The following is a 23,980-nucleotide window of genomic DNA, read 5'->3' as shown; positions in this document are numbered from 1 at the left end:
TGTTTAGTCAGGATGACCAAATAGAGGGCAAGAAATTATATTAAATATTTTGAGGATTAAACTCTTTTTAATCTTCATTAGCCTCATGAGAAAACTGAGGCATGTAGTGGAAACAGGCTTGTCCCAGGCCACGTAGCCAATAAATGGCCCCGACAAGACTCGAACTCAAGGCACCTGGCTTCAGAGCTCAGGCTCTGAATATTTGACCTCCTCACCTGGCTTTTCAGGCTCTCGGAAAAGCAGTCCATGACTAAGACTCATCTGCCTCCGGTTGGCTGTCTACACTCCGGTGAAGCTCGTACTTCCTTCCCTTTCTACACTCCCTCCAATCCATGGCGCGGCCTGAGCGGACACCCTCAGGAACCCCCCCTCCCCCAGCCCGGTCTCAGTCCTGCACATCTACCAGGCGCATCTCAGATGGCCCCTCTCTCTGGGGAAGGCGTCCTGGGAGCCGGCCTCCATTCACACTCTCAGAGCAGAGGTCTGACCTTGGTAATTATCATCCCCTGAACCTTTGTCTAATTCTCCCAGTAGCGTGTGTGCTCTAGCGACTGAGGGCCAGTTTACACAAAGTGGTGCCGCTTTGGCCCTCAGGGCATGTCCGTTGATTGAACTGAGCAGGGGCTGATTTGCCTGGGGAGGAGAAGACGCAGAGGAGCAGGGGACTGGCTTCGGGTGCCTGTAGGGGTGTTCGGCGTGGATTTTGAGCATGGCTCCAGCGGGACAGAGCTCAGACCAGCCTCTCTGCCTCCTGGGGGTATCCTGGGTCCGCAGTGAGAGCAATCTCTGGGGAGTGTGAGCTTTATAGCACCCATCCAGGGTCTGGATAACTCACCATTTCCTACCTTGTCTCTCCTTATCTGTCTGGCTCTTTGAAGGCCAGGCTCACAAACACTGTGTAGCAATCAGGGAAAAGACATGTCGAGCATTTGCTGCCATCTAGTGGACGAAGTGTGTCTCAGCCTCTTGCAAAAATGAACCAGACCCTGTGCTCTCCCCAGGAGCTGGCTCCAGGAGTCCCGCCAGCCCCTGCGAAAGGGGACCATCTGAGGGTGAACAGGTGTCTGCGGGAAGGGCCAAAGTTTCTGCACACAACACGTCATATCTAAGCCCCTAAACTGCAATCTGGAATGGGCAAGGCCACACCTTCCCAGATCCTCCCCTACCTCCACTCAGGAGGTATCCTTCCTGGAACGATGGCCAGCCATCTTTTTCAGAAAACTCCGTAGGGATCTGCAAAACACCCAGAGTTCATAATCAGAGGCATCTTTTATGGAAGACATAGCTCAAGCAGAACTGGCCATAACATTAGAACCGGTGATTTCCAGAGGCCCTTCCAGCCCCGTGTGGGAGCCCCTGTGTCCATGTCTCAAAGGCTGACTGCTCCTGGGACACCCCTTCCCTCCCCTCCCCGCTGCCCCAGCACAGCACAAAGGCTCAGGCTCCACCAGGCAAGTGATGGTGCACTCACTGGGAAACTGAGAGGTACAAATGAGATTATTCACGGCAAATGCTCAGCTGGTGCCTGAACACAGCAACCGCTACGTAAAAATTAGATATTAACGATGATTAGATAATGATATTATTAACTTTTGCCAATGCTCCAGAGCACAAGACTGCCTACAAAACTCAGGAAACTCAGGCCCTGGACATGAATACATTGAGTCATGGATAGATCTTGTCCACACTGAAAATAATCACCCCTCAGTGCACTGCAGTGTCTGGCACTGGCCTTCCCTCCACTGGACAGTCAGAAGCAGCCAGAGGCTCAGACCTCAGACTCCAGGCTGCTGATAGAAACATCAGCTCCCTGTTTGAGGTACAGGATTCCAGGGCGATTTCTCCAGGGTTTTCCCCACTTAGATTATCACAATGTGTGTTCTTTGTCCCCAGTCCAGTCTTTTTGGGGTATGCCAGCCTTTGGGCATGCTCAGTTTTCAGGGAGGTCCTGGGCTACCCCTGGCACCAGGCCCTCTCGTTAGGCCTGGGTTGTTCTCTGGGCGGCATGTCATGCAGATATCCAGCCAGAACTAAGTGTAGTGTTCATCAAATGGCTACGATACCCTGCTCACCGCTGTGTCTGACGGTGTCCCCACCCTGGGGTCCAGGTGCTGCTCTGAGGGTGCTTTCTCTGTCAAAGGTGCCCACTATAGATTTTTAACCAGAGTCCAGTGAGGTTTTCTTATTGGTTCCAGCCAGTGGTGTGCGGGGGCTAGCTCAAGGCAGCTCATGGCACCTGATGGTGAACATTTCTTCCCAACTCCATGTTCGGAAACACCATGTTGGTAGCTTGAAATCAGCCATGATGGAAACATTCACCACGGAAATCAGTAAATGCTACAAATCCTGGTTTATCTCCCTTTTTAAAAAGATTTTTATTTACTTATTTATTTTTAGAGAGAGGGGAAGGGAAGGAGAAAAGGAAACCTCAATGCGTGGTTGCCTCTCATGCGCCCCCTATTGGGAACTTGGCCTGCAACTCAGGCATGTGCCCTGACTGGGAATTGAACTGGTGGTCTTTTGATTCAAAGGCAGGTGTTCAGTTCACTGAGCCACAGCAGCCAGGGCTCTTTTTTTCTTTTCCTGAAGAGCCAACTTTATACACTTATCAGTGTACCACTTGCTTCCTCCTTTAATTCCAAGCAAAGCACTACACTTTAACCACTACTTATACAACCACTGAACAAGAGGCTTTTTGGTGTACTATCTGAATAAAATGCAAAATGAAAGTCTTTCTTATTTATTTATTTATTTATTTATCCAAATATATATAACAGAGATTGTAGCTGGTGAAATATAGGGTGGAATTGACAAGTCAAGATCATGCTTTTAGGTTTGAAATAAATTCAAAATATTTAATGTTGGCAAAAAAATACCTGCAATGAGTTGTTTATTTATTGGCAGGTTTTTAATTTTTACTTAGCATGCAAAAGAGCTATATGTGATAAGCCACATTCTTGCATTGAGGAAAACATTAAACAAAGGTATTGGATAACATACCTCAAAACATATGGAAAAACACAATTTAAATGTTTTTTTTGTTTCTCATTCTGTTTTGACATAATTTGAACTGTGTTTCAATCCTAACATTAGTGTTCCTCTACGGTCCTTCCTAGCACCTGCTTTCTCATTAAAACAGTACCAGTAACTGGTTGTAGCCAGGCAGTCTTATCTGATAACACTGTAAAAACCACTCGAAGGGAACCTCGAAATACCACTCTTTTAGCCAGGAAAAAAAGAAAACAGAATAGTTAATTCAGTGAGTCCACTGTTCTTTCATACACTGAGCTGTGGGTCCCTGGAGCTCAGAGGCTGGAGGTGAGGCTGCGAGGCTATGAAGTCGGGGTGACAGTGAGGGGCTCAGTCGCAGTGGACCTTGCCCTCAGCCACCCCAAAGCCGGACAAGTCTCCTGTACAGAGTGTCTGGGGGGGTGAATGAGGCCTGTCTTCCAAGGCGCACTTGGTCATCTTCACCCTGTACTTTCGAAAGGCCTTTTGTATAACAGCAGCACATTTCTCCTCTTCCTTCCTCTTGGTGGTGGTGACTATAGGCTCATATAACTTCTTGAAGGGGTTGGCTTCCATGAACTTCTCCTCCATCATCGCTTTCATGCTGTCCAGGCCGCTGGAGTTGCCGAGTACCCTAGTGGTGAAAGCGAAGAGAATATCCAGACAGTGAAGGCGATCTCCGCTTACCATGGGCAAGTCCATGACTAGAAATTGAAACTTATTTGGCTTCGCCACCCGCAAAGGCTCCGGAAGGGCATCGGCAAAGTCAGAAAGGACAGAATATTTGATAAACTGTGTTGCTCCTGGATCAAACTTTTCCCAGACTTCATAGAACATTTCAAAGTCATCTTCACCCAAAGGGTCCTCACTTTCTTCAGTGGCTATATTGAAGTTTTCTAAAATCACAGCAATATACATGTTGACAACAATGAGAAAGGAAATGATGATGTAACTGACGAAGTAGGTTATGGCTTTGGTAGAGAGGTGACAGTCATCTACCTTGGGTTCACATGACTCTTCTGTTCGCAGCATGGGTTTGAGGAGGGAATCCCAACCTGCTGAGGTGGTTATCTGGAAGAGACAGAGCAAGCTGCCTACAAAAGTCTTAAAGTTGAATATCTCATCAATTCCATCGCCCGGACCTACTTTGCAAAATAAGTTCATACCAAAAATGGCATAAATAAACATCACCAGAAAGAGGAGAAGACCGATGTTGAACAGAGAGGGAAGGGACATCATCAAGGCAAAAAGGAGAGTCCTGATTCCTCGAGCTGCCCGAACAAGCCTCAGGATTCTGCCGATCCGAGCCAAGCGAACAATTCGGAAGAGGGTTGGAGGGAAAGGAATGTTCTTATTGTTTTCTATGGCAGAAATCATTGTACCTTAGGAGAAGGAGAAGAGGCTATGAATTTCCAGCAGGCACACCGGGTTCAGACCCAAACTGACTCTCTTGCCTCAGAATCTTAGTGGGAGCAACTTTTATTGACACCTTTTACTTTATGCACAAAATTAAGAAGTTTCTTTACCCATATAAGAGAAAATACCTTTCTGTTCATTAACTTGGAAAACAATATCCAAAGGCCATACAGTTGTAGATGGGATAGGATATCCAAAATAGTAAAGACCCCAGGAAAGAAAAGAAAACGCAGCTTGTGAAGGGCTATTTTGTGGGTTATCTCAGGCACTTGAAGTATATTATCTACATTGGGCATTTAAAGTCATTCATGGAGTAACAAATTTAACAATGTTCCACATTTACTGAACGTATAGAATGTAAAACAGACAAACTACAGACGGAGTCTTCTAGATTAGAGTGTAAAGAGAAGTTTCTTCTAACGATGCTTGGTTTGGGCCTAAGCAATTGGTGGAAATTGTGGAACCCCTAACCTCAAAGTTCCTTAAAGGGACAGGTTCTTATCTGTTTACAGGAATTTGAACACAGCCTGACACCGGTGAGGTCAGGGCTGGAGGAAGACGGTGGTGTTAGGATGCTCGTCTCTGGGCTAAAGCTTCCATGGATCTCTCATATTAGCTAACATGTTAATTCCAAGGACTCCACAAGTGCAAATTCAAAAAGGTTTAAGGGACTAAATTGGAGATACTGTCTCTGTTGTTGTAGATACCCTAGAAAGGGCATCTCAAACAGAGGTTTCTGCAAACTGCCTAATATTTGGCCCAAACTGTCACCCTGTTCTCTCACTGTCTACTCTGCAGGCAAGTGAAACAAAATTTAAAGCAACCCACATTTTGGTCCACATAGCAATACTACAGAATGGCTGCCACATGCTTGATTTGGGCAGACACGGCCTTGCTCTGGCGGTCCTCTAAGGCAGGGGCCCCCGACCTCCCTCCTCCCTGTCCGTGGACGCCGCTCGCTTTACTGCCTGAGCTCTGCATCCTGTCTCTCCACCCAACCCTGGTCCATGGAAAAACTGTCTTTCACAAAACTGGTCCCTGCTTCCAAGCACATTGGGGACTGCTGCTCTAAGGTCTTTAAGAGTGAAGGGCAGCCAAAACTACCTGCCATTACCTAATGACTAAAGAGAATGAACTTATGGCATACTTCAATGACTGTCCAATTGTGCCAAAGAAGTTTAATTCATATGTTAATTGGGCACCCAACCCTGGTGAGATGTGGAAGTTATTAAGTCCCAACTCAGCAAAAACTGGAGGAGGTCCATCCTTTAAGGCTCACCTCTTCCATGAATAGTTCTTTGATTAATCAAGTCCACAGTAATCTCTCCCATCTCAGAGCTCAATTCGTCTGTGTACCATGTAATTTGGTGTTCAATTGATTTTTCTATCTTTTCCTGACTCCTTAAGGTGCGTAGGTCTATCCCTGGTCAGGTAGCTCAGTTGGTTAGAGCACTGTCCCAATACATCAAGGTTGCAGGTTCACAGGGCACATACAGGAAGCAACCAACGAATGTATAAATGAGTGAAATAAAAAATCAATGTCTCTCTCTCTTCTGTCTCCCCCTTCCTCTCTCTAAAATCAATCAATAAAAATTTTAAAGAAATTTTTAAGGTGATTATGTCTTAATACCTCAACTGGATTGTTAATGCCTAGAGAGAGATTCGCTTTGTATTTCTCTAAAAGCTTAGGAAAAAGCTTGAGAGAGTGTAGAGGCTAAGGTGGTGAATAGCAGACCTACTGGCAAAGGCATATAAAATGCTGCCCACATTGGTGAGCAGGATTTGGCTCAATGTGCGTATTTCCTCAACTATTGGAGCAAAATGCTATCCAGTGCTATGCAGTGTACCTGCAACTGCCTGATGTTTGTTCAAAGGACAGAAGTCAGAGATATTTCCACCAACTGTACATGCCTGGCACTGCCTGGATGGAGTTCAATAAATAGTGGAATGAATGAGCTGCTCTCTGCATATTGGAGGAAGGGCTCTAACGCTCTTCGAGGGCTGCCCCAGACCCATCCTCCCACCATTGTCTAGCTCAGTTGCTTCTGTCAATTTCACCAGAATTTGAATTGACTAATAAAGATTAAAGGTCTGTTTAGCTGTAAGCCCATGGAAGGATCTACTGGTAAATTTTACCTACATAAACTTCATGGCCTAGAAACCAGAACAGCCTTTGAACTGTGCCATTTTCACGCTCTCTGAAAAACTTCATTGCTGCTGTAGTGATAGGAACTAAAATATTTTGATCCAACATATCTGCTTAAGGCATCCTTTCTGAAATAGCACAAAAGCTTCCCCCTGCGAAATCAGTTGTCATTGTCTTCACTGTTTTTGATTTATTAGAAGGGCCCCTGGGCAGTTTTATACAATTATAAAAAGTCAAATTATTGGTTTAATTAAAAGAAGACTTCAAAAAACCAGAGTAAATGCTATGGTTTAGCCACGAAGAATAAAGATATATGGCAATAATCCTCTTTCCCCCACTCCATTCTTCTTTCATAAACCCTAGAGTTCATCCTGCCTATGGTTGGGGAAACTCTACACTGATGATAGAGTGAGGCTGGTTGGCGAATGGGGCCCAGGCAGCTGAGACAAGCAGAGTTCACACCCTGGTTTACGGTAACACAGGATATGAAGGAAAGAGAAAGTACCGCTTGGCCTTATGACACACTTGTGGCGCCCCAATTTAGGATGGGTCATAGAGGCCTTGTACAGGCGGTAAGGGAAGGCCTGACAATGTCACAAGGGCATAATAATTGTGATCTGACATTCACATGGATTTTGAACTAAAGAAAAACATGGAAACTAAATGCCAAATCCTTAAAATTATAAAATGTTCATTAAGGCTTACAGTTGCACAGGAAAGGTAGAACTTTGACTCAATTACCTAGATAAACCAGGTGTCCCCACAGAAACTTTTTAGTCACCTTAATCTTGTCTATCTCCATGGGATAAATGGCCCACGCTATCTTTAACTCTCCATTTCAGTTGTGTAGGCAGTCAAGGGAATGGGAATTACTTTGCCTCTCCTGGCAACTTCCCAGTAAAGAATGGCATCAGCACCCCTATGTTTTCAGAAATCACATTGAGAAGAATTTATTGCCTTGTGGATAGTAAGATTTGCAAATTTACTTCTGGCGCTCAGATTAAAACCCCTCTGGCTGATCATTTTACTTACTAACAACAGAAAGAACCACGATCACACAATCGAATAAATTCCAGCCATTGGAGAAGTAGTATTGCCTCAAAGCGAAGATTTTGATGAGACACTCAATCGTGAAGATGGCCACAAAGGCCAGGTTGAGATATTCAAGGACGCTCTTCTTCTCCGGAGGCTGGTCATACGATTCAGCCATCATGCTAACCATGTTGAGGAGAATGAAGATGATGATGATGCCATCGAAGACCTGGCTTGTGACCAGGTCAAACACGAGGCCTTGGCATTTGTTCTGAGGAAAAACAATGAAAGGAACCACAGATCACTTTGAGATGTAAGGATGAAATCACATAAATAAAAAAAAGCACGTAAAACAGAATTTATTCTCTTACAATTAAAGCAGATTTTTGAAAAAATGCAGAGATTCTTTTTAAAGGGCAAAAAAATTCTTGTATACCTATTTTCATTTAAATTTAATTAAATAACTGGATTTTAAGCTGTAGCCTTATAGCTTTAATTTTAAAACGAAAAGTATAAATAAGAAATTCTTAGTAACAACATAACTTTGATGTGATGGATGATGTTTTGCTAAAATAAAATAGCTGATGTTGGGTTTAATAATAAAAAGATAAACTTTGGCTCTATGTTTTATCTGTTTATATTTTGACTTAAATGATATTCATGCAGAAAATACCTGCTCACATAATTATGTTGGACAAAATGGAATTATCATCTCCAAGTCTCCATTGTTAGTTCAGAGTAATCAAACCTTACACTTAACTAAAACTTTACATTCAAGAAATTCTTAAATATCAATTTTCTAATTCTTGCTCACCTGAAGATAAGGCTAGATAAATGGGATTCTGATCCAATGATTACTAAAAAAGGAAACAGAAAAGCTGATTGTTTCATGTTATTACTGATAGTGAACTTGCACAGTGGTTTGTACATAGATAGCCACACTGCTCACAAAATGAGCATGTGCTAATTGCTCTGTATAAACTCAAGTCTGCACGCCTAATCTACCATGGGCAGTGGAATGACTAATTATTCCACTATTTTCTTTAGTCTAACTACTATGAAACATCACTTTGTTTTTTAGTGGAAAAGTTGTTCTTAAACGCAAACTCAGACACTGATATTGTATGTTGTTCTTGGCTATACATTGGTTGTTTTACAATATATTGTATATATTATATTATATTACATTATAATCATTTAATCAAAGTGTACAGATACTATTCTATTTAGGGATCTCATAGACACCTAAGAATTCATCTCAGAACCCCAGGCACCTGTTACGGTAATCCAAGCAAAAGATGATGCTGGTTTGTGGTGGTAACAGTAGAGAAAGATATAAGCATTTTGGTTTAAGACCTCATAGAGTCAGAGAAGGTTTGCAGAATAGCTGAAGCCATCCTTTCTGGTTGGTGGAACCATTCAACCAGCCAGAGAACAGAGGATAAGGAATTCTGGAAGGAGATGAGTTTGAGGTGCCAGTGGGCATTCCAGGGCCACAAGCTAGTACAGGTATGGGTTTGGAGCTCAGGAAGGGTGGTGGGATGCAGGTGTGAAGTTTATTGGTATTAATGTTGATATGAATTAAAACCAAGAGAATGAATGATATCGGCAGGGAGAGCAAAGGCAATGAGAAGAAAGACAGTAGGGACAGCATTGGAGAGATACTACATTTAACTTAGTATCTTTCAAACTTTGCATCAGGAACACTGAGGCTATTCAAGGAGTCTGGAGAAGAAACTTGAAAGTCAAGTGCATTTCCTATGTAAGAATGCATCCGGGAAGTCGGAAAGGACCTGGAGAAAAAACACTTTTAAGGGCACTCTCCAGGGAAGCAGAGTGAGGGGTGAAAATAAACGTGAGTGAGGGAAGGCACTGGCCTTACAGTTGAACTCTAGTATTTGGACCAATGGAGGAGGTTAAGAGTATAAGTTACCTAAAGTGGTAGATAGTAAAAAAAATCATTCTATGTATGATTTTTAAACCCATAATAAAGCCACCATGTGGGGATGCTTCCAGAAGAACTAGAAATGATTCCAGATCCCTTGTTCTACTGCTGGAAATGAAATCCATCATTACCCTGGTGCAAACAGCTATATTCACCCATCCCCACCCCCATGCAATTGCTATTAATTTGTTCCAAAGATCAAAAGATAATATTTAGATTTTAGAGATTAAGAAAAAAATTGTGGCAAGGTTAAGTTGTGAGTAAAGGGCTAACAGCTGATGTTAAGACTTAGATCCAACTCAGGGACATGTGGGGATATGACATTGGATTTATCTCATGCAACCTTGATCTCTGGAATACAGGAATTAAGATACATATGTGGTGTTCATTGGTGAGATTGTACTTTGTTACTGGAATCATTCATTGTGAAGCCTCAACTGGTGACCTATAAGCTACCCAGGGAGGGCTGTGGCCTGGCACCTACCCCCCAGATGAGCCACATGACAAACATGCTAAAAAAGGTAGTTAAGGAATGGAGGGTGGCAGCTTCCCTCCTGTACAGTAGCCCACACCCACTTCAAATTCATCTTTTGCACCGTCACATGTCCAGTGCAGTGGAGAGGCCTAGCAGCTACATGTATGTCACTAAAACTTCTGTTTGGCTGTGAGATGCATTGCTAGGTTCATATCCTTCAAAAAATAAACTGCTAAATATGGGGAGACATGTTGCATCTTAGGACCCTTAGTTGATTCCAAACCTGGGATCAACTGGTGTTGAGTTAGTGGCTACAGAGCATACACATGTAAATAAAAATTCTCTTTGGTTTTTTGTGTTGGCTCAAGTTCAGATAAGAATTTCAAACTGAAATTAGCCCTAGAAAGTGAGATTGGTACTTACAATCTAGATTTGATTTAGGTAAATTGAAGTTCCACCTACTATTAATAGATTAAACCTCTCCAAATATAATTTTATCATTAACTCTGTAGGCAAAAATTCTTCATTGTATAAACTCCAGACACTTGGCCCTGATACTCACAGACATTTTTAGTGCAACTCAAAAACTTAATCCTGGCAGGATGGACTCTGCGCATGTTCTAAAATGCTCTTCCACTCAACAAAAAAGCACAAAGCGCACGCCTGATGCCATGCTCTATTCTGAGTGCTGGGAACAGCAGTGCATTGAACACACTTCTGATAATCTTGGGTCTTAGTTCACAGGAAAATCTCAAAATCCTCCACATGCTTCAGTTTTTAAGCCCTCCTTCCACACGGCTTTCTATGTCCAGGCTTTTCAGCCATCACTGACCCCTCCCCACCTAGAAAGTCTTCAAACTCACTTGTCAGAGCTACCAACAGTGCTTGTTTTCTTACTTTGTCATCTAACGCCCTTAAACCCCAGCTCTCCAATGAGGCCGTAAGCGCAGAGCAGCCCTCTCACATCTGGGAAAGCAGGGCTCACAGGAGGCAGGGTCAGCAAACTACAGCCCGCAGGCCCAGTCTAGCCCGCCACCTGTTTTTTTGTAGAACCCAGGGGCTTCGCCATGGGTTTTACATTTTCAAATGTTTGAGGAAAAACCCAAAAGAAGAATAAAGTTTTGACATATGGAAAGTATATGAAATCTAAACTTCAGTGTCTTTAAATCAGGTTGTATTGGCACACAGCCACGCACACTTGTTCTGTGTTGGTCGTGGCTGATTTTGTGCTTATGGGTGAGCTGAGTAGCAGTAGTAGCGGAGACCATATGGCCTGCAAAGCCTGAAATATTTACTGCCTGGCCTTTTACAGAAGAAGTTTGCCAGTGCCCGATATAGAAAGTTTATCATAAACACTTGTGAAGTGGAAATGAGTATGCATGACCTCATCTTCACAGCAGAAAAAGTTGACAAATGATAATATAAATACATTTTAAACTGGTCAAGATAAAACAGTGCACTAAGTTCCTGTCATTGCAATGCGTATATACCCAGCACCTATTGTATGCTCACTAAAAAGCAAATTAAAGTTGTTGCCCAGACTCTTACTACTGAATATAAGAGTCTAATTTTCCTAAGGACTTGAGCCATACATCAGTGTATCTGGGTCTTTAGTGAGTTCTCGGACAATGTCTGTAAATTTTAAAAATTAAAAAAGAACAGCAGTGTAGACATCTGAGTTCCTCCATAGCCACTTACTGGATCTACGTATTTAAAATCAATCAATTGTTCTCACCAGAGGCCTTGGAATAGGCTTTTGAGGTTTTTTGGATCCTAGTTTTTTCATTGCATTATAGTATTTCTTCTGTTCATCTGTCAGAAAAATGTCTTGGCCACCTAAGTATATGAAGAAGATGAAAGCTAATTATTAACAGATTTTTAAAAACAAGTTCTTAATTGTCAGAAATAGATTTAAAGTTATATTATACTTCTATCAATAATTCCTAAAATTCCAATGGGAAGCAAAAGAGGTCAGACTCTAGGGGAGGGCTGAAAGAGAACAGGGTTTAAGTTAAGGAGTAAGGGAGCAATGTTACTGTTATGTAATTTTAGAACATAAACAAAGGTTACAAATTCTTTGCAAATATCTACAGAAGCTTCACAAAACTGGATATATCTCAGGTTGCATAAATCAAACCACAATGCAACAAAAATACTAAAAAATTTAAACAAAAATCCCAGAAAGTGGCAATTAAAATTCTTCTAAAAAAAATGAAAGCATACCTCACTACTAATAAAATATCACAGAATCTGTCCAGAGCCATTCTCAAAAGTAAAAATTAGCTTTACATGTTTTCACTACTGAGCACAAAAGAATAGAAAAATGACCTAGGATTTTCATTCCTGGAATTTTGGGGGAAGTACAATATTTAGAAATCATGGATAAAGCAGAACAAAATTCCTTTAAAGCATATAGCTGAACTTGTAGAAAAGTAAGAAAAACCTCTGGGGTCTGAACATCAAGAACGAACTGAAAGACAGAGCAGTAAATTAATTCTAAAGCCACAGCTGGCCCAAGAGCATATACTAACCTCCGTAAAAATTAGAATCTTGGGCTTTAATAACTACAAAGGGTCATGGGAAAAAAGGCAGGGGGCTTATGCCTACGTCCCTGCAAGAACCTGGGACTCTGCATGTGCTGCCAATGAAAAGGTGAAGAGAACAGAATTTGGTGGCAATGAAAGACAACTCGGAAACTGTCTCAGTCTGTACTATGGATAAAAACACAGTCTTTCCTGATGATTTGTGAATCCAGGCCTGCCTGGATGAGGGTACGGGGTTTGAAGTTACACTCCCAGTATGGCCCCAAAATATATGGCCCTACAATAGTCTTTTCAAAGACTGGGAAAACTAGTGCTGGAAAAACTGGATATCCACATGCAAAAGAATAAAAGTGAATCTTTACCTAACTCCGTATATAAAAATGAACTCAAAATGGATCAAAGACATAAATATAAAATCTAAAGCAACAAAATTCTAAGGAAAAAACAGAGGATAAAAGCTTGATGACATTGCATTTGGCAATAATTTCTTGCGTATGACACCAAAGGCAAAAGAAAAAAATAGACAAACTGGATTTCATAAAAATTTAGTGCATCACGGAAGGACACGGGTTGTTTCCATGTCTTGGCCACTGTGAATGACGCTGCAATGAACATAGGGGTACATATCTCTTTACAGACCAATGTTTTCAAATTATTTGAGTAGATACTCTGAAGAGGGATTGCTGGGTCATATGGTAGCTCTATGCTTAAATTTTTGAGGAACCTCCATACTGTTTCCATAGTGGCTATACCAATTTACACTCTTTTGATGGATGATTGGATCAAGATACTATGTGTATCTTGTACATGTTTGGATCTCTGGACAACATGGATGGATCTTGAGAATGTCATGTTAAGAGAAGTGAGTCAGATGGCAAAAAAAGTCAAGAACCATATGATTTCACTCATATGTGAATACAAAACAGGAAGCCACAAATGGACAAATAGCACAAACAAACAAAATGAACTTGAAGACATTACATGGAATAAGCCAGTCACAAAAGGACAAATACTATGCTTACACTTAGATGAGGTACTTAGAGTAGTCAAACTGAGAGGGACAGAAAGTAGAAGAGTGGCTGCCAGCAAGTAGGGGGGAAGGAGAATGGGAGTTATTGTTTAATGCGTTCAGAGTTTCGGTTTTACAACACAAAGAGTTATGGAGATAGATGACGGTGATGGTTGTACAACATGATGACTGTATTGAATGTCACTAAACTGTACACTAAGATGGTAAATTTTGTATTACGTGTATTGTACCACAGTGAGAAAAAAAAAACTGGAAAAAGAAAAGAGAGCCCTGGAAGTTAACTAGGTTGTTTCAGGATGCCTGGCAGACACAAGTGTCTTCAGTAATCCTATGCATTATGATGGTATTACTACTACTTTTCTGAGACTGTCCTACCTGTGTGTTGTGGGATAAAGAAAATGAGTAATTACGGAAAATTCTGATGCTATTCTCTCTTGTGCCCATGAGAACCATGTTTCTCAGTGTAGAATACAGGTGTATAGATTAAATGAAAATCTCAGAGTCCAGAATTTGAATGATCGGAGTTCATATTTCCACATTAATCTTTCCCAGTAGTCCTAAATTTGATTAGCTGTGTCCTGTCCACTGGAAAGTCCTTGAAAAATGATGATGACCATTCCAGATTGTGGTCTTGGAACATTATCTCATGCCACAAAACCAGCACTCCTCACTAGCTCTCCAAGCAAGGAAGCTGTCAGATGGGAGGAACTTATTTGAATCCTGATTTGAAAAGAAACAAAGTTTACATCAATTAATTAATGAAAGAATAAATAAATATTTTAAGAAAATGAAAGACTGGAGGAAATTTGAACATGGACTGGGTATTTGACAAATTTAAAGGATTTGTATTAGCCTTTTTAGGTGTGATAATAGAATTGTGGTTATGGTTAAAAAAAGATGTGTTCTGCCCTGGCCAGTGTGGCTTAGTTGGTTGGGCACCTGACTGCAAATGGAAAGGTTGCCGTGTGATTCCTGGACAGAGCGCATGCCTGGGTTACAAGTTTGATCCCGAGTCGGGGTGTGAGCAAGAGACAACTGACCGATGTTTCTCTCTCACATCAATGTTTCTTTCCCTCTTTTTCTCCCTCCCTCAAATATCTGTGGGTGAAATGATATGATGTTTGTGCTTTGTTCTATTTTTAAAACTCTGGTGGCAGGATTGGGTGAAGTCATAGGTAGCATAAGGATGTTCTTAAATCAATAAAAGTTGTGATGGGTGAAGGGTATTTTGGGTTCATTTTACTATACTTTTGTGCCTGTTTAAAACTTTCTGTAATACAAAGTAAAACAAAACAAAATTGCTATGGACTGATCAAAACAGTGATTTCAAATGTAAGCTGAAATCTCAAATCACAAGGCCTGATTCCAAATTGCAGGCATTGATTGCAATCAAGCTGCATGTTACAGAGGTGACTCCACATAGCACACTCCTGAGTACACTGGTACCTCGATGCTCATCGTTATTTTGTTCCGGAACTCGTGCTGCGTGCCAAAACTGACGGACACCAAATGATGAAGTGTTTTCTCTTGCAGGGGCGCTGTGGTGACTCATACAAGTTTAGCAAGTGCAGTGAGTGCCATCCCAAGCAAGCGCCGAGTTATGAAACTTTATTTTTTCTCATCAAAATGCAACAAGTACAGGGTTTGACAAGTTCTTAAGCTAAGGAGTACTGGGGTATGACTGTAACAGCAGTGATAGAGTTGAGTAAGGACGGTGTGTGGCTCTTCATGCAAACACTAGGAGGGTTCATCAGTATCAAGATACATTGTAGATGGCTTAAAAGAGCTCAACAGAAAACTAAAAAAAAAAAAAAAAAAAAAAAAAGCAACCCTGCAAAAAATTGGAAAACCAAAGGTTAAGTATTTAGTTACCTGGCTTTAGAACTCATGAATGCAAGAGAAAAAGTCAAAAAGGTCAAGAGTTGCAGTTGGATTCCAATATGCTAAAGGTCTATAAGTTAAAAACATCATTACAAAAATACAATAAGCAAGTCACAAATTGGACATACTATGTAAAAACATAAGAAAAAATGACAATCTCGATTTTAAAAAGACACAAAGGCTAAAACATAATTCTTAAAAGAGAAATACCTATGGCTACCCTCCTGTGAAACCCTGTATAACCTCACAGATGACCACATAAGTGAATATAAAATAATGGGATAACACTGTTACCAATCAGCTAGAAAAAAATTATAAAAATCAGAATGATGAAAAAAGAATGAAGAGACATTTTCATATCTTACAAAAAGGGGTTACCCCGCACTATTTCCAAAAGGCTATTTGACAATACCTTTAACGTCTTAAGGAAATAATCAAAGATACACAAAGAGAAGTTCAAGAATGTTCATGGTAGTTTTAGAAGAGCAAGAAATTTAAAAATGACTTAAATCTCCAAAAAAAGGGGAGGGCGAATGATAAGGATAAAATATGATATATCCATAATATGGTATGTACTTCAGCCCTGAAAATTCTTACAACAAAGATGATTTTATGACATAGGTTCCTAACTTATGGGATGGAGGGGAAGCTACAAAATTAAAAATATTGTGCAATCTTGACTGTGTAAAAGGAATACATATTGAAGTAACTAGAGGTGTTTGCACCAAAATAATGAGACAATCCAAAATGGTTAACATTTGGTGGTCACCTTATGGGTGATTTAAATTTTCTTTTTATTTTCTTTATTTTCTACATGAACTGTGAATGACAAAATCAGAGGGGAAATCTGTTTATTACAATACATGGGGAAAAAGTCTCCCTAAAAAAAGAACAACCAAAGCTGTATCTTTCCCAACTATCTTCTTTCCAAGTTATTTCAATAAATCTTCTGAGACTTGGGTGTGGGAGCGAGGGCACAAGTTTACTGAAGAGGAGAGTTTATTCTTTGTATCCTGGGTAACAGTTACGCTTGAAAGGTTATTAAAATATGACTATAGTGTCATAAATACTAATCCTGGTAGGTTTTTTTTTCAATTAAGGTACAACAATGTCCGTGTTAAAGGGTAGAATGGAGAGAAAAAACAATCGTTTAATAAAACCCAGCTGTTTTTAGTCCCTTGTAAGCCACATCTTCAAGCAGAAGGGTAGGAGGGAGGGGGTGGTGGAAGGAGGGGGGAAGGGACTAGTCAAAGACCATGTATGAATAACTCATGGACCTGGACAACGGAGAGGGGATTGACCATAGGTGAGAGGGTTGGGCTGGGTGGAACGGGGCAAAAGGGAAAAAAATTAAGACAACTGTAATAGAATAAACAATTTAAAAAGTAATAAAAAGAAAAAAGAATCTTCTCCAGGTGGCTCCCTCTTTGTTCCCATGCTGATGGTAAAGGTTACTTTGCACAACAATCTAGGCCAGAATTATGTTTCACTCAAGTGCTTTGGAGAAAAGAGGTAAAATACCAAATCAGGACAACCCCAATACTTATCTTTTTCTGCTGTTGATTGAAGTTATCAATTAAAATGCCAATAAAGAGATTCAGAGTGAAGAATGAGCCAAAGATGATAAAGATTACAAAGTATATGTACATTCTTAAGTCATTCTCATACTTTGGCTGCTCGTCCCTCTAGGAATTTTTTAAATGAGAGAAGAAAACAATTACTGGACAGATATATAAGCCATATTAACTGCCTCATCTAGAAGACCAAGTCTGTCTCAGCAGCAGCATTAACCCTTCGGCCTCCAGACTAACATGACGCCTGCAGGGAGCCCCTCAGTTTCCCCTAGCCCAGGGCACCATACAGTGGGAGGGGCACGGTCACCTTTGGAAGATGTGACTGACTACCAACTCTTACTGAACAATTATATCCTTCATACAGGGCCCACACTATATTTAGTCTATGCTTGTGTTCTGTCACTCTTAAACTCCTGGTGTCTAGCATACCTTGTTACATGTAGCATACCATGATTGAATGAATGAATGGATTGAATGAATGGCCAAGCTTCAGAATGGAAACAAATGGACTATAACCAAGCTCCCCCAGCACAAGGTGTGACCAAAAGCATCAGAGGCTAGGGTAGCATAATCAGACAGAGAGAGGTCTCTCAATATTTTTTCAACTCTCCTGTGATTTGGACATGGGGTTGTAGTCATGGGCTTGCCATCATGGGCTTCATAACAAGGAATGGAGTAGATTGCTGGGCCAGGAGACCATGTGTAGAATAAGGCAGCAAGTCGGTGTTTGAGTTCAGTAGAAGTTGAGCGGGGAGAAATGTCCATGGTTTAACCACTTATAACTTCAATATTTGAGGCCAGCAGTATGCTCTGTGAGTACACAGACAAGGGCCATCATGCCAGAAGTGAGCACACACCAGCTAGAATGTCCCAGGACCAGCGTCCGGACAGGTACCCCCTCCATACGCTCCCACCCACATATGTAAGCCACAAGCCTTTTCTATCATACATTGGCATAAGCTTTCCTCCCCCTTCCCCAGCTCTACCTCAAAGCAGATGGATGCTCAAGGTAAAATAGGGAGAAGGTCATATATTCAGATTTTTAAAACAAGTACATTAATATTTTAAAATATTTCCTTGGTTATAAATTGCCTCTACTACTCCTATAACACTACTCATAGCACCTCTATGGCTACTACCAGCTCACACGTATCAAATACCTACCATGTGTAGGACATCAACTCTGACAACTCCCAAACGGAAAAGCACATACACATGTGATGACAGGAAAAAATAAACAAGGCTGATTCCACTCTTGACTCAACCATTTGCTTTGGATAACACTCTTCCCTTTTATTACTCAATCCTCTAGCTGGGAAATGGAAATAAACTAGATTGCTGAGCATTCTTCTAACTTGGGGAATCCATAATCACTTTTTATTTAACTAGAATTCAATGGTTGACAACCACCATAACCCCTTTAGTTTCCAGCGAGCCTGAAGCCAATTTTAAGGTCAAGAGCTAGTGCCCTTTCAAAAATGGCTCCTGCTTATTCACTCATTTGGAGAAAAGGTAAAAAAAAGAAAAAAAAAATCAAGGCATCCTTTGATTCTGTTGTTGTTTCTGGCTCCATCCCCTACGTGAGTGGTTTCTCCTTGGTCACTATGGAGAAATGGGACTGGACTTTGGAGCATGATAGGAGGTAGTCATAATATCCTTGATTTGACCCTAGCACTCTAGAGCATGATAGAACACAAGCTCACCTTTCTGGCATCAACAGCTGCTTGCATAATATCTGTCCAGCCCTTAAATGTTGCCTGCATCAAAAAGCAGATAAACATGAACACAATTGTAGACTTGACATCAGCAGACAGGTGCATGCAAAAGCAAGTCAGGCGAGTAGGCAGGTGTATGTAAGATGATGTCCTGCCCTTTCAGGACAGAATGTCCAAGTAAAAGAACAGAAGGGAATTTAAAGATGAATATCTTGAATTTTTTTCCTTCTTAATTTGCACAAAAGAAAAAGTTTAAAAACAAAAGAAATGTCTGCATTAAAAATTGCCACGAAAGCTATGAACCAACTGCTGGAAAGAGCCAGTTGAAGGTGCTTTCCTAACACCACATCTGTCTGCACTATCTGTGCAAGACCTGGCAACTGGAGTTTGACCTGGGGATGATTTTCGACAGGGAAATGTTACTAATGGTGCGGTTTGGCCTCTGAGGCTCCTCTCCTCTCTGATTGGAGCTCTGAAGAACTAGGCACCATACACGGCAGGGTGAGGTGGGCAGACCCTTACAGGGGCATCACTTGAAAACCAAGGCTCAGTAGACAATAAAGTTGGAGATGGTTAGTGGAGGGCAAGTCCAGAGGCACTGACTCCCACATGAGGATTTGGGATTCGATTCTATCACCTCAAGGGAGTCACTGTGCTTTCCTCAGTTGAGAAATAATTTATGATTCTTCTGAGAGTGAAAAACAAGCTGACCACACTTACCACTTGCAGCAGGGCAAGATAAGCCATGCCCACATTGTCAAAGTTGACTTTCCGGTTGCTCCAGGTGAGATTTGCACTTATACATTGATTTTTGTTGTTAACATCGTTCAGATTTATTAATATGGACTTGTTATCTGTTTCATTCACGCATCTTCCGAATTTTCCAGCAAACAAGTTTACTCCCAGGATACAAAATATAAGCCAGAAAATGAGGCAAACAAGCAAAACATTCAGAATGGCAGGTATGGCACCTATGAGAGCATTTACTACCACCTTCAGGAAACAAAACAGGAGAAAAACATTACAGTTGTGTGAGACTCATCACGTCTTGGTCATCCCAGGATAAGCCTGACATGTGAGGCTCTGCCTCCTTGAGCTCCTTCTCTTCTCTCCACCCCCGCCCCCACCCTCTGGCAAGCCCTGCTCTCAGCTGCATAGGTAATGGGTCCTTTCCGTTCCTACCGAGGCCCGCCTGAGAAGTGTCCTCTGACGGTGGTGCTGGAGAGACCTACGGGACACCTGCATTAGGATTCAAGGGAAGCCACAGCCCGGGTTGACTGTCACAGAAGCTCTTTTAGGACAGAGACTTTATTTTACATTTTTCTCCATTTCTCAAATTCTAAGCAGTGGTTTGGCCGGTAAGGAGTCAGGAAAAGCTTGGCAATTTAAGGGAAGCCCACCCAGCTCCGGGGGGGAAAGCGCCACCTCTCCCTGCCAGCTGAAGAATGGCGCTCTCTTTCACTTGAAGAATGTACCTTCATTCCTTCAAACTGGGACAGTGCGCGCAGGGGCCTCAGTGCTCGCAGAATCCGGAGGGATTTCAATTCCTTTAAATTGATGAGACTGGTCACGGACACCTGGTGGGAAGAGAAGCCCCAGGTAGTGCACCTGACTGGGTGCCCAGAGACGCGAACGTGGGGCTGACAGCCCTTATTCGGAGAGGAAAGGTGCATTATCTGACAAATAAAAAGAAGTCTCTCATTTTAATATGTGCTTATGTGCTCACTGGTGATATCACTAGTGTGTATTTATTCATACATTTATTAGCAACTCACGTTTCAAAAGTTCCAATTCTGTAAATTGCCTGTTTGCATCCTTCTCCCATTCTTACCTTCGGTTGTCTTTTTGTCATTGTTGTTTTTCTTCTTGAGCTGTAGGGAGTTTCTATATACTGTGGGTATTAATGATCTGTTATGGGTAATGTAAATACTGTCTTCAGGCTTTGGCCTATCTTTAACTATAATTATGGTATTGTTAAAAAGAAAAACAAAAATTTATCATTTTGATACAGTTGAATTTATATATATGGTGTGGTCTCATTTTTCTACGCCAAAAAAAGCATAAAGATCATTTAATATTATCCTGATTCACAAGCAACATAAAAGGATTATTCACTCACACTCTCCCATTTAATTTGTACAATAGTGTTCTGAATGAAGCGGCATTATATGTCGCCTACCACATTACAGACACAGAAACCTGAGGCTCAGAGGATCAGCAACTTGTTTCGGGTGGAATTTGAAATCATGCCTTGGTCTGCCTGATGTTACTAAGGTTAATGACAGCAATGGTGGACCACATTTATTGCATGCTTTCTTGGGGATTTATAAAGCTATATAATTATAATATTATTTATTTTCTCATTCTACTCATTTTTTGTTCCATTCACTTGTTATCAAGGTTATCCTTATCTCATTAAATAAGTTTCCAAGCCTCCCCTCTTTTTCTATATTTTGTAACAATTTGAATAAGGTCGGGGTTAATTGCTTCTCTTAGCTCAGGCTGCTACAACAGAATACCTTAGACTGCGTGGTTTATAAACAGCAGACTGTTATTTCTAGAGGCTGGAAAATCCAAGACCCAGAGCACTGGCAGAGCCAGCGTCTGGCTGAGGGCCAGCTACCTGGTTCCTCGGCGGGTATCTTCTTCCTGTGTCTTCACATGGTAGAAGGGTGAGGAAGTCCTGTATGGTCTCTTTTATAAAATCACTAACCCTATTCATGGGGGCTCTGCCCTCATGTCCTAATCAGCCCTAAATACCAACAGATTGGGGATTAGATTTCCACATATGAACGGGGGTGGGGGAAGGGGAAATAAACATTCAGTCTGTAGCACTGCTCCTTGGAAGTTTACTAATACTTGTCTGTAAAACCACCTGAGCCGGGTGCCCTTTTTATGACAGTGTAGTATTGGATTCCTGTTTTGATATTTTAAATGGTTATTGTTAGGTTTGTTTTCCATTTCTGCATCTGAGCAAGTTGGGACGATTAGAGTCCGCACTCATTTTCATCCATATGAAAACTGATGTCAAAAGCTTAAGCACTTTGCTTAAGGTTATACAGAAAGCAAGCTGCCAAGGTAGCTTCAGGGTCCATCTTCTAAGTTCAGGCCGGTAAACCCCAGGTCCCTAGAATGGAGATACAAATAACCTGCCCACTGTCTTATGGGTTCTTCACTATAATCTAATGAGGTAACTGGTGCAGAGTGATTCGTACTCTGGACACTGACAGAGAGCTACAGGACCGACCTGTGGATGTTCCTGTTGGAGGTCCTATGACACTGGTGGCTGCACTACATGGCCTACTTGTATCCACCAACAAAATTATGGTTCTTCAGTGGGGTGTGCTGACTGCATGGCTTATGCTTATGCATTTGTCCTATCTACTTCTTTGGTAATTCTTAAAATCCCCACCCAAGGATATGATTATTGACTTTAGAGAGAGAAGAAGGGAGAGAGAAAAAGAGAGAGAGAAATACTGATGTGAGAGAGAAACATTGATCGGTTGCCTCTCGCACATGCCCCAACCGGGGATCAAACCCACAACCTAGGCGTGTGCCCTGACCAGGAATCGAACATGCGACCTTTTGCTTTGTGGGATAATGCCCAACCAATGGAGCCACACTCTCAAGGCTGGGGCTCTACTTCTTTAAATAGCATGGACAGAAGTCTAACTAACCCGATCACGGTCAAAGGGATACAAATATTAAAATCATCAAGGGCTTTGGAGTGAGACTCACCAGGTTTGAATCTCACCTTCACCGCTCCCACCCAGGCAATCCTGAACATATTTCTGAGCCTCTCTATAACTCAGTTCCTTCCTATGTGTACGGGAAAAATAATAGTACCCCTACCACATGGAGTGACTGTGATAACTAACAGACAGGCTGCGTATGAAGCATATGGCAGAGTACGTGGCACAGAGAAAGCACTCGAAAAATGTGATCCACTCTCACTATTACCGGGCTCAGTGGCATATAGACCAAGGTGTGAATGCCAGTTTCACCTGAAACAAGTTGCTGGTTGTGTGATCTTTAGGGTTCTTTTTCCATAATGTGCTAAGTGATGTATAACTCTGCTTAACTCAGAACGCATTTGTGTAGATTAAATGAAAGCACATGTGTGAATAATCCTCTTATGTTGCTCAGTATTCAAAGTAGAGGTCACCTCATCTGTTGGATGCTGACCTGCTTTCAGGAAAAGTCCTGGAAAGAAATGGAAAGTTTAAAAGAGAGGACAAATCTAGGCTCCTCAAAGTTAGTTTGGACCCCCATCAGACATAAGCAGTGACTATGGAGAGAAGCGGACAAGTGCCATCAAGGGAAGGGTTGGGGTGACACGTATATGAAGTGCAGTGTGTGAGGAATGGGTCCCAGGAAAGGCAAGGCTGCTGACAGATAAGTGACCATGATTTACAACTACTGTGAAGAAAACTATTTTGGAGAGGCACACAAAAAAAGCAGCTCCCATCGTACACCCTCCCCCACCCCCACCCGCCAGCCCCCAGCCCCCAGCCCCCAGCCCCGCCGCCTGCATGGGCACAGGTGGCGAACTTACAATCACGATGATGAAATCGAGCCAGCACCAGGCGCTGGTGAAATACTTCCCAAAGCCAAAGGCCACCCATTTCAGAACCATCTCCAGGATAAAAATGTGTGTGAAAACATTGTCAGTAAATTTAAGTAATTCTTTGATTTTGGGTTGATCTTGAAGGTTAATATCTTCAAACATCTGAAATGATAAGACATAGCTATAGGCCAGGCTGAATATTTGCATAGGTCTCCTTGCTGACTTCATATTTTCTTTTCCTTCCTTATTTGTGCTTCCTTCCAAAAAATATGTATGATAAATTAGTATCTCTCTTGGTAATAAGTTTTGCTCAACAGGTATTAAGGCTGAGTTTTTCCAGTGGAATCAATTCCTTAAGTAAAACTGGAAGAAGCAAAATCCTATTTCTAGACTTCCGTTGCCACTACGTTCCCCAGGCTCTCATCACTGGCCCCTGGAATATAAGAACGTCTCCCTAACAAACCACCCCACTACTTCCTGGTGTTCCTAATCCTTTCAGCTCTTGCCAACAATACCCTGACAACTTTTCTAGAACCACTTAGTGGCATACACACCATCTTTTTATCCTCCTAGTTACCTTAGTGACTCTATTCAGTGGCTCTCGGTTGATTATAACATGTAAACACCTTAGTCCATACTCTAGATAC

General features: G+C 41.7%; 1 protein-coding gene across 1 annotated transcript in view; it reads right to left on the bottom strand.

Moving 5' to 3' along the window:
* Positions 1-3,360: 3,360 nt before the first annotated feature.
* Positions 3,361-23,980, bottom strand: part of SCN11A (sodium voltage-gated channel alpha subunit 11) — a 70,099-nt gene continuing 49,479 nt past the window's right edge. The window contains exons 19-26 of the mRNA XM_054595501.1: positions 23,322-23,495; positions 20,242-20,343; positions 19,487-19,759; positions 18,755-18,808; positions 17,021-17,162; positions 11,759-11,859; positions 7,604-7,874; positions 3,361-4,391 (exon numbers count right to left, since the gene is read on the bottom strand). Of these exons, the coding sequence (XP_054451476.1) occupies positions 3,361-4,391; positions 7,604-7,874; positions 11,759-11,859; positions 17,021-17,162; positions 18,755-18,808; positions 19,487-19,759; positions 20,242-20,343; positions 23,322-23,495 (2,148 nt within the window). The remainder of the gene's footprint in view (positions 4,392-7,603; positions 7,875-11,758; positions 11,860-17,020; positions 17,163-18,754; positions 18,809-19,486; positions 19,760-20,241; positions 20,344-23,321; positions 23,496-23,980) is intronic.

This window comes from Pteronotus mesoamericanus, unplaced genomic scaffold, assembly GCF_021234165.1.
Source record: "Pteronotus mesoamericanus isolate MK-2021 breed Mesoamerican mustached bat unplaced genomic scaffold, CSHL_Meso_final scaffold_54, whole genome shotgun sequence".
Lineage (NCBI taxonomy): Eukaryota > Metazoa > Chordata > Mammalia > Chiroptera > Mormoopidae > Pteronotus > Pteronotus mesoamericanus.
This window is presented reverse-complemented; position numbering and strand designations above follow the sequence as displayed.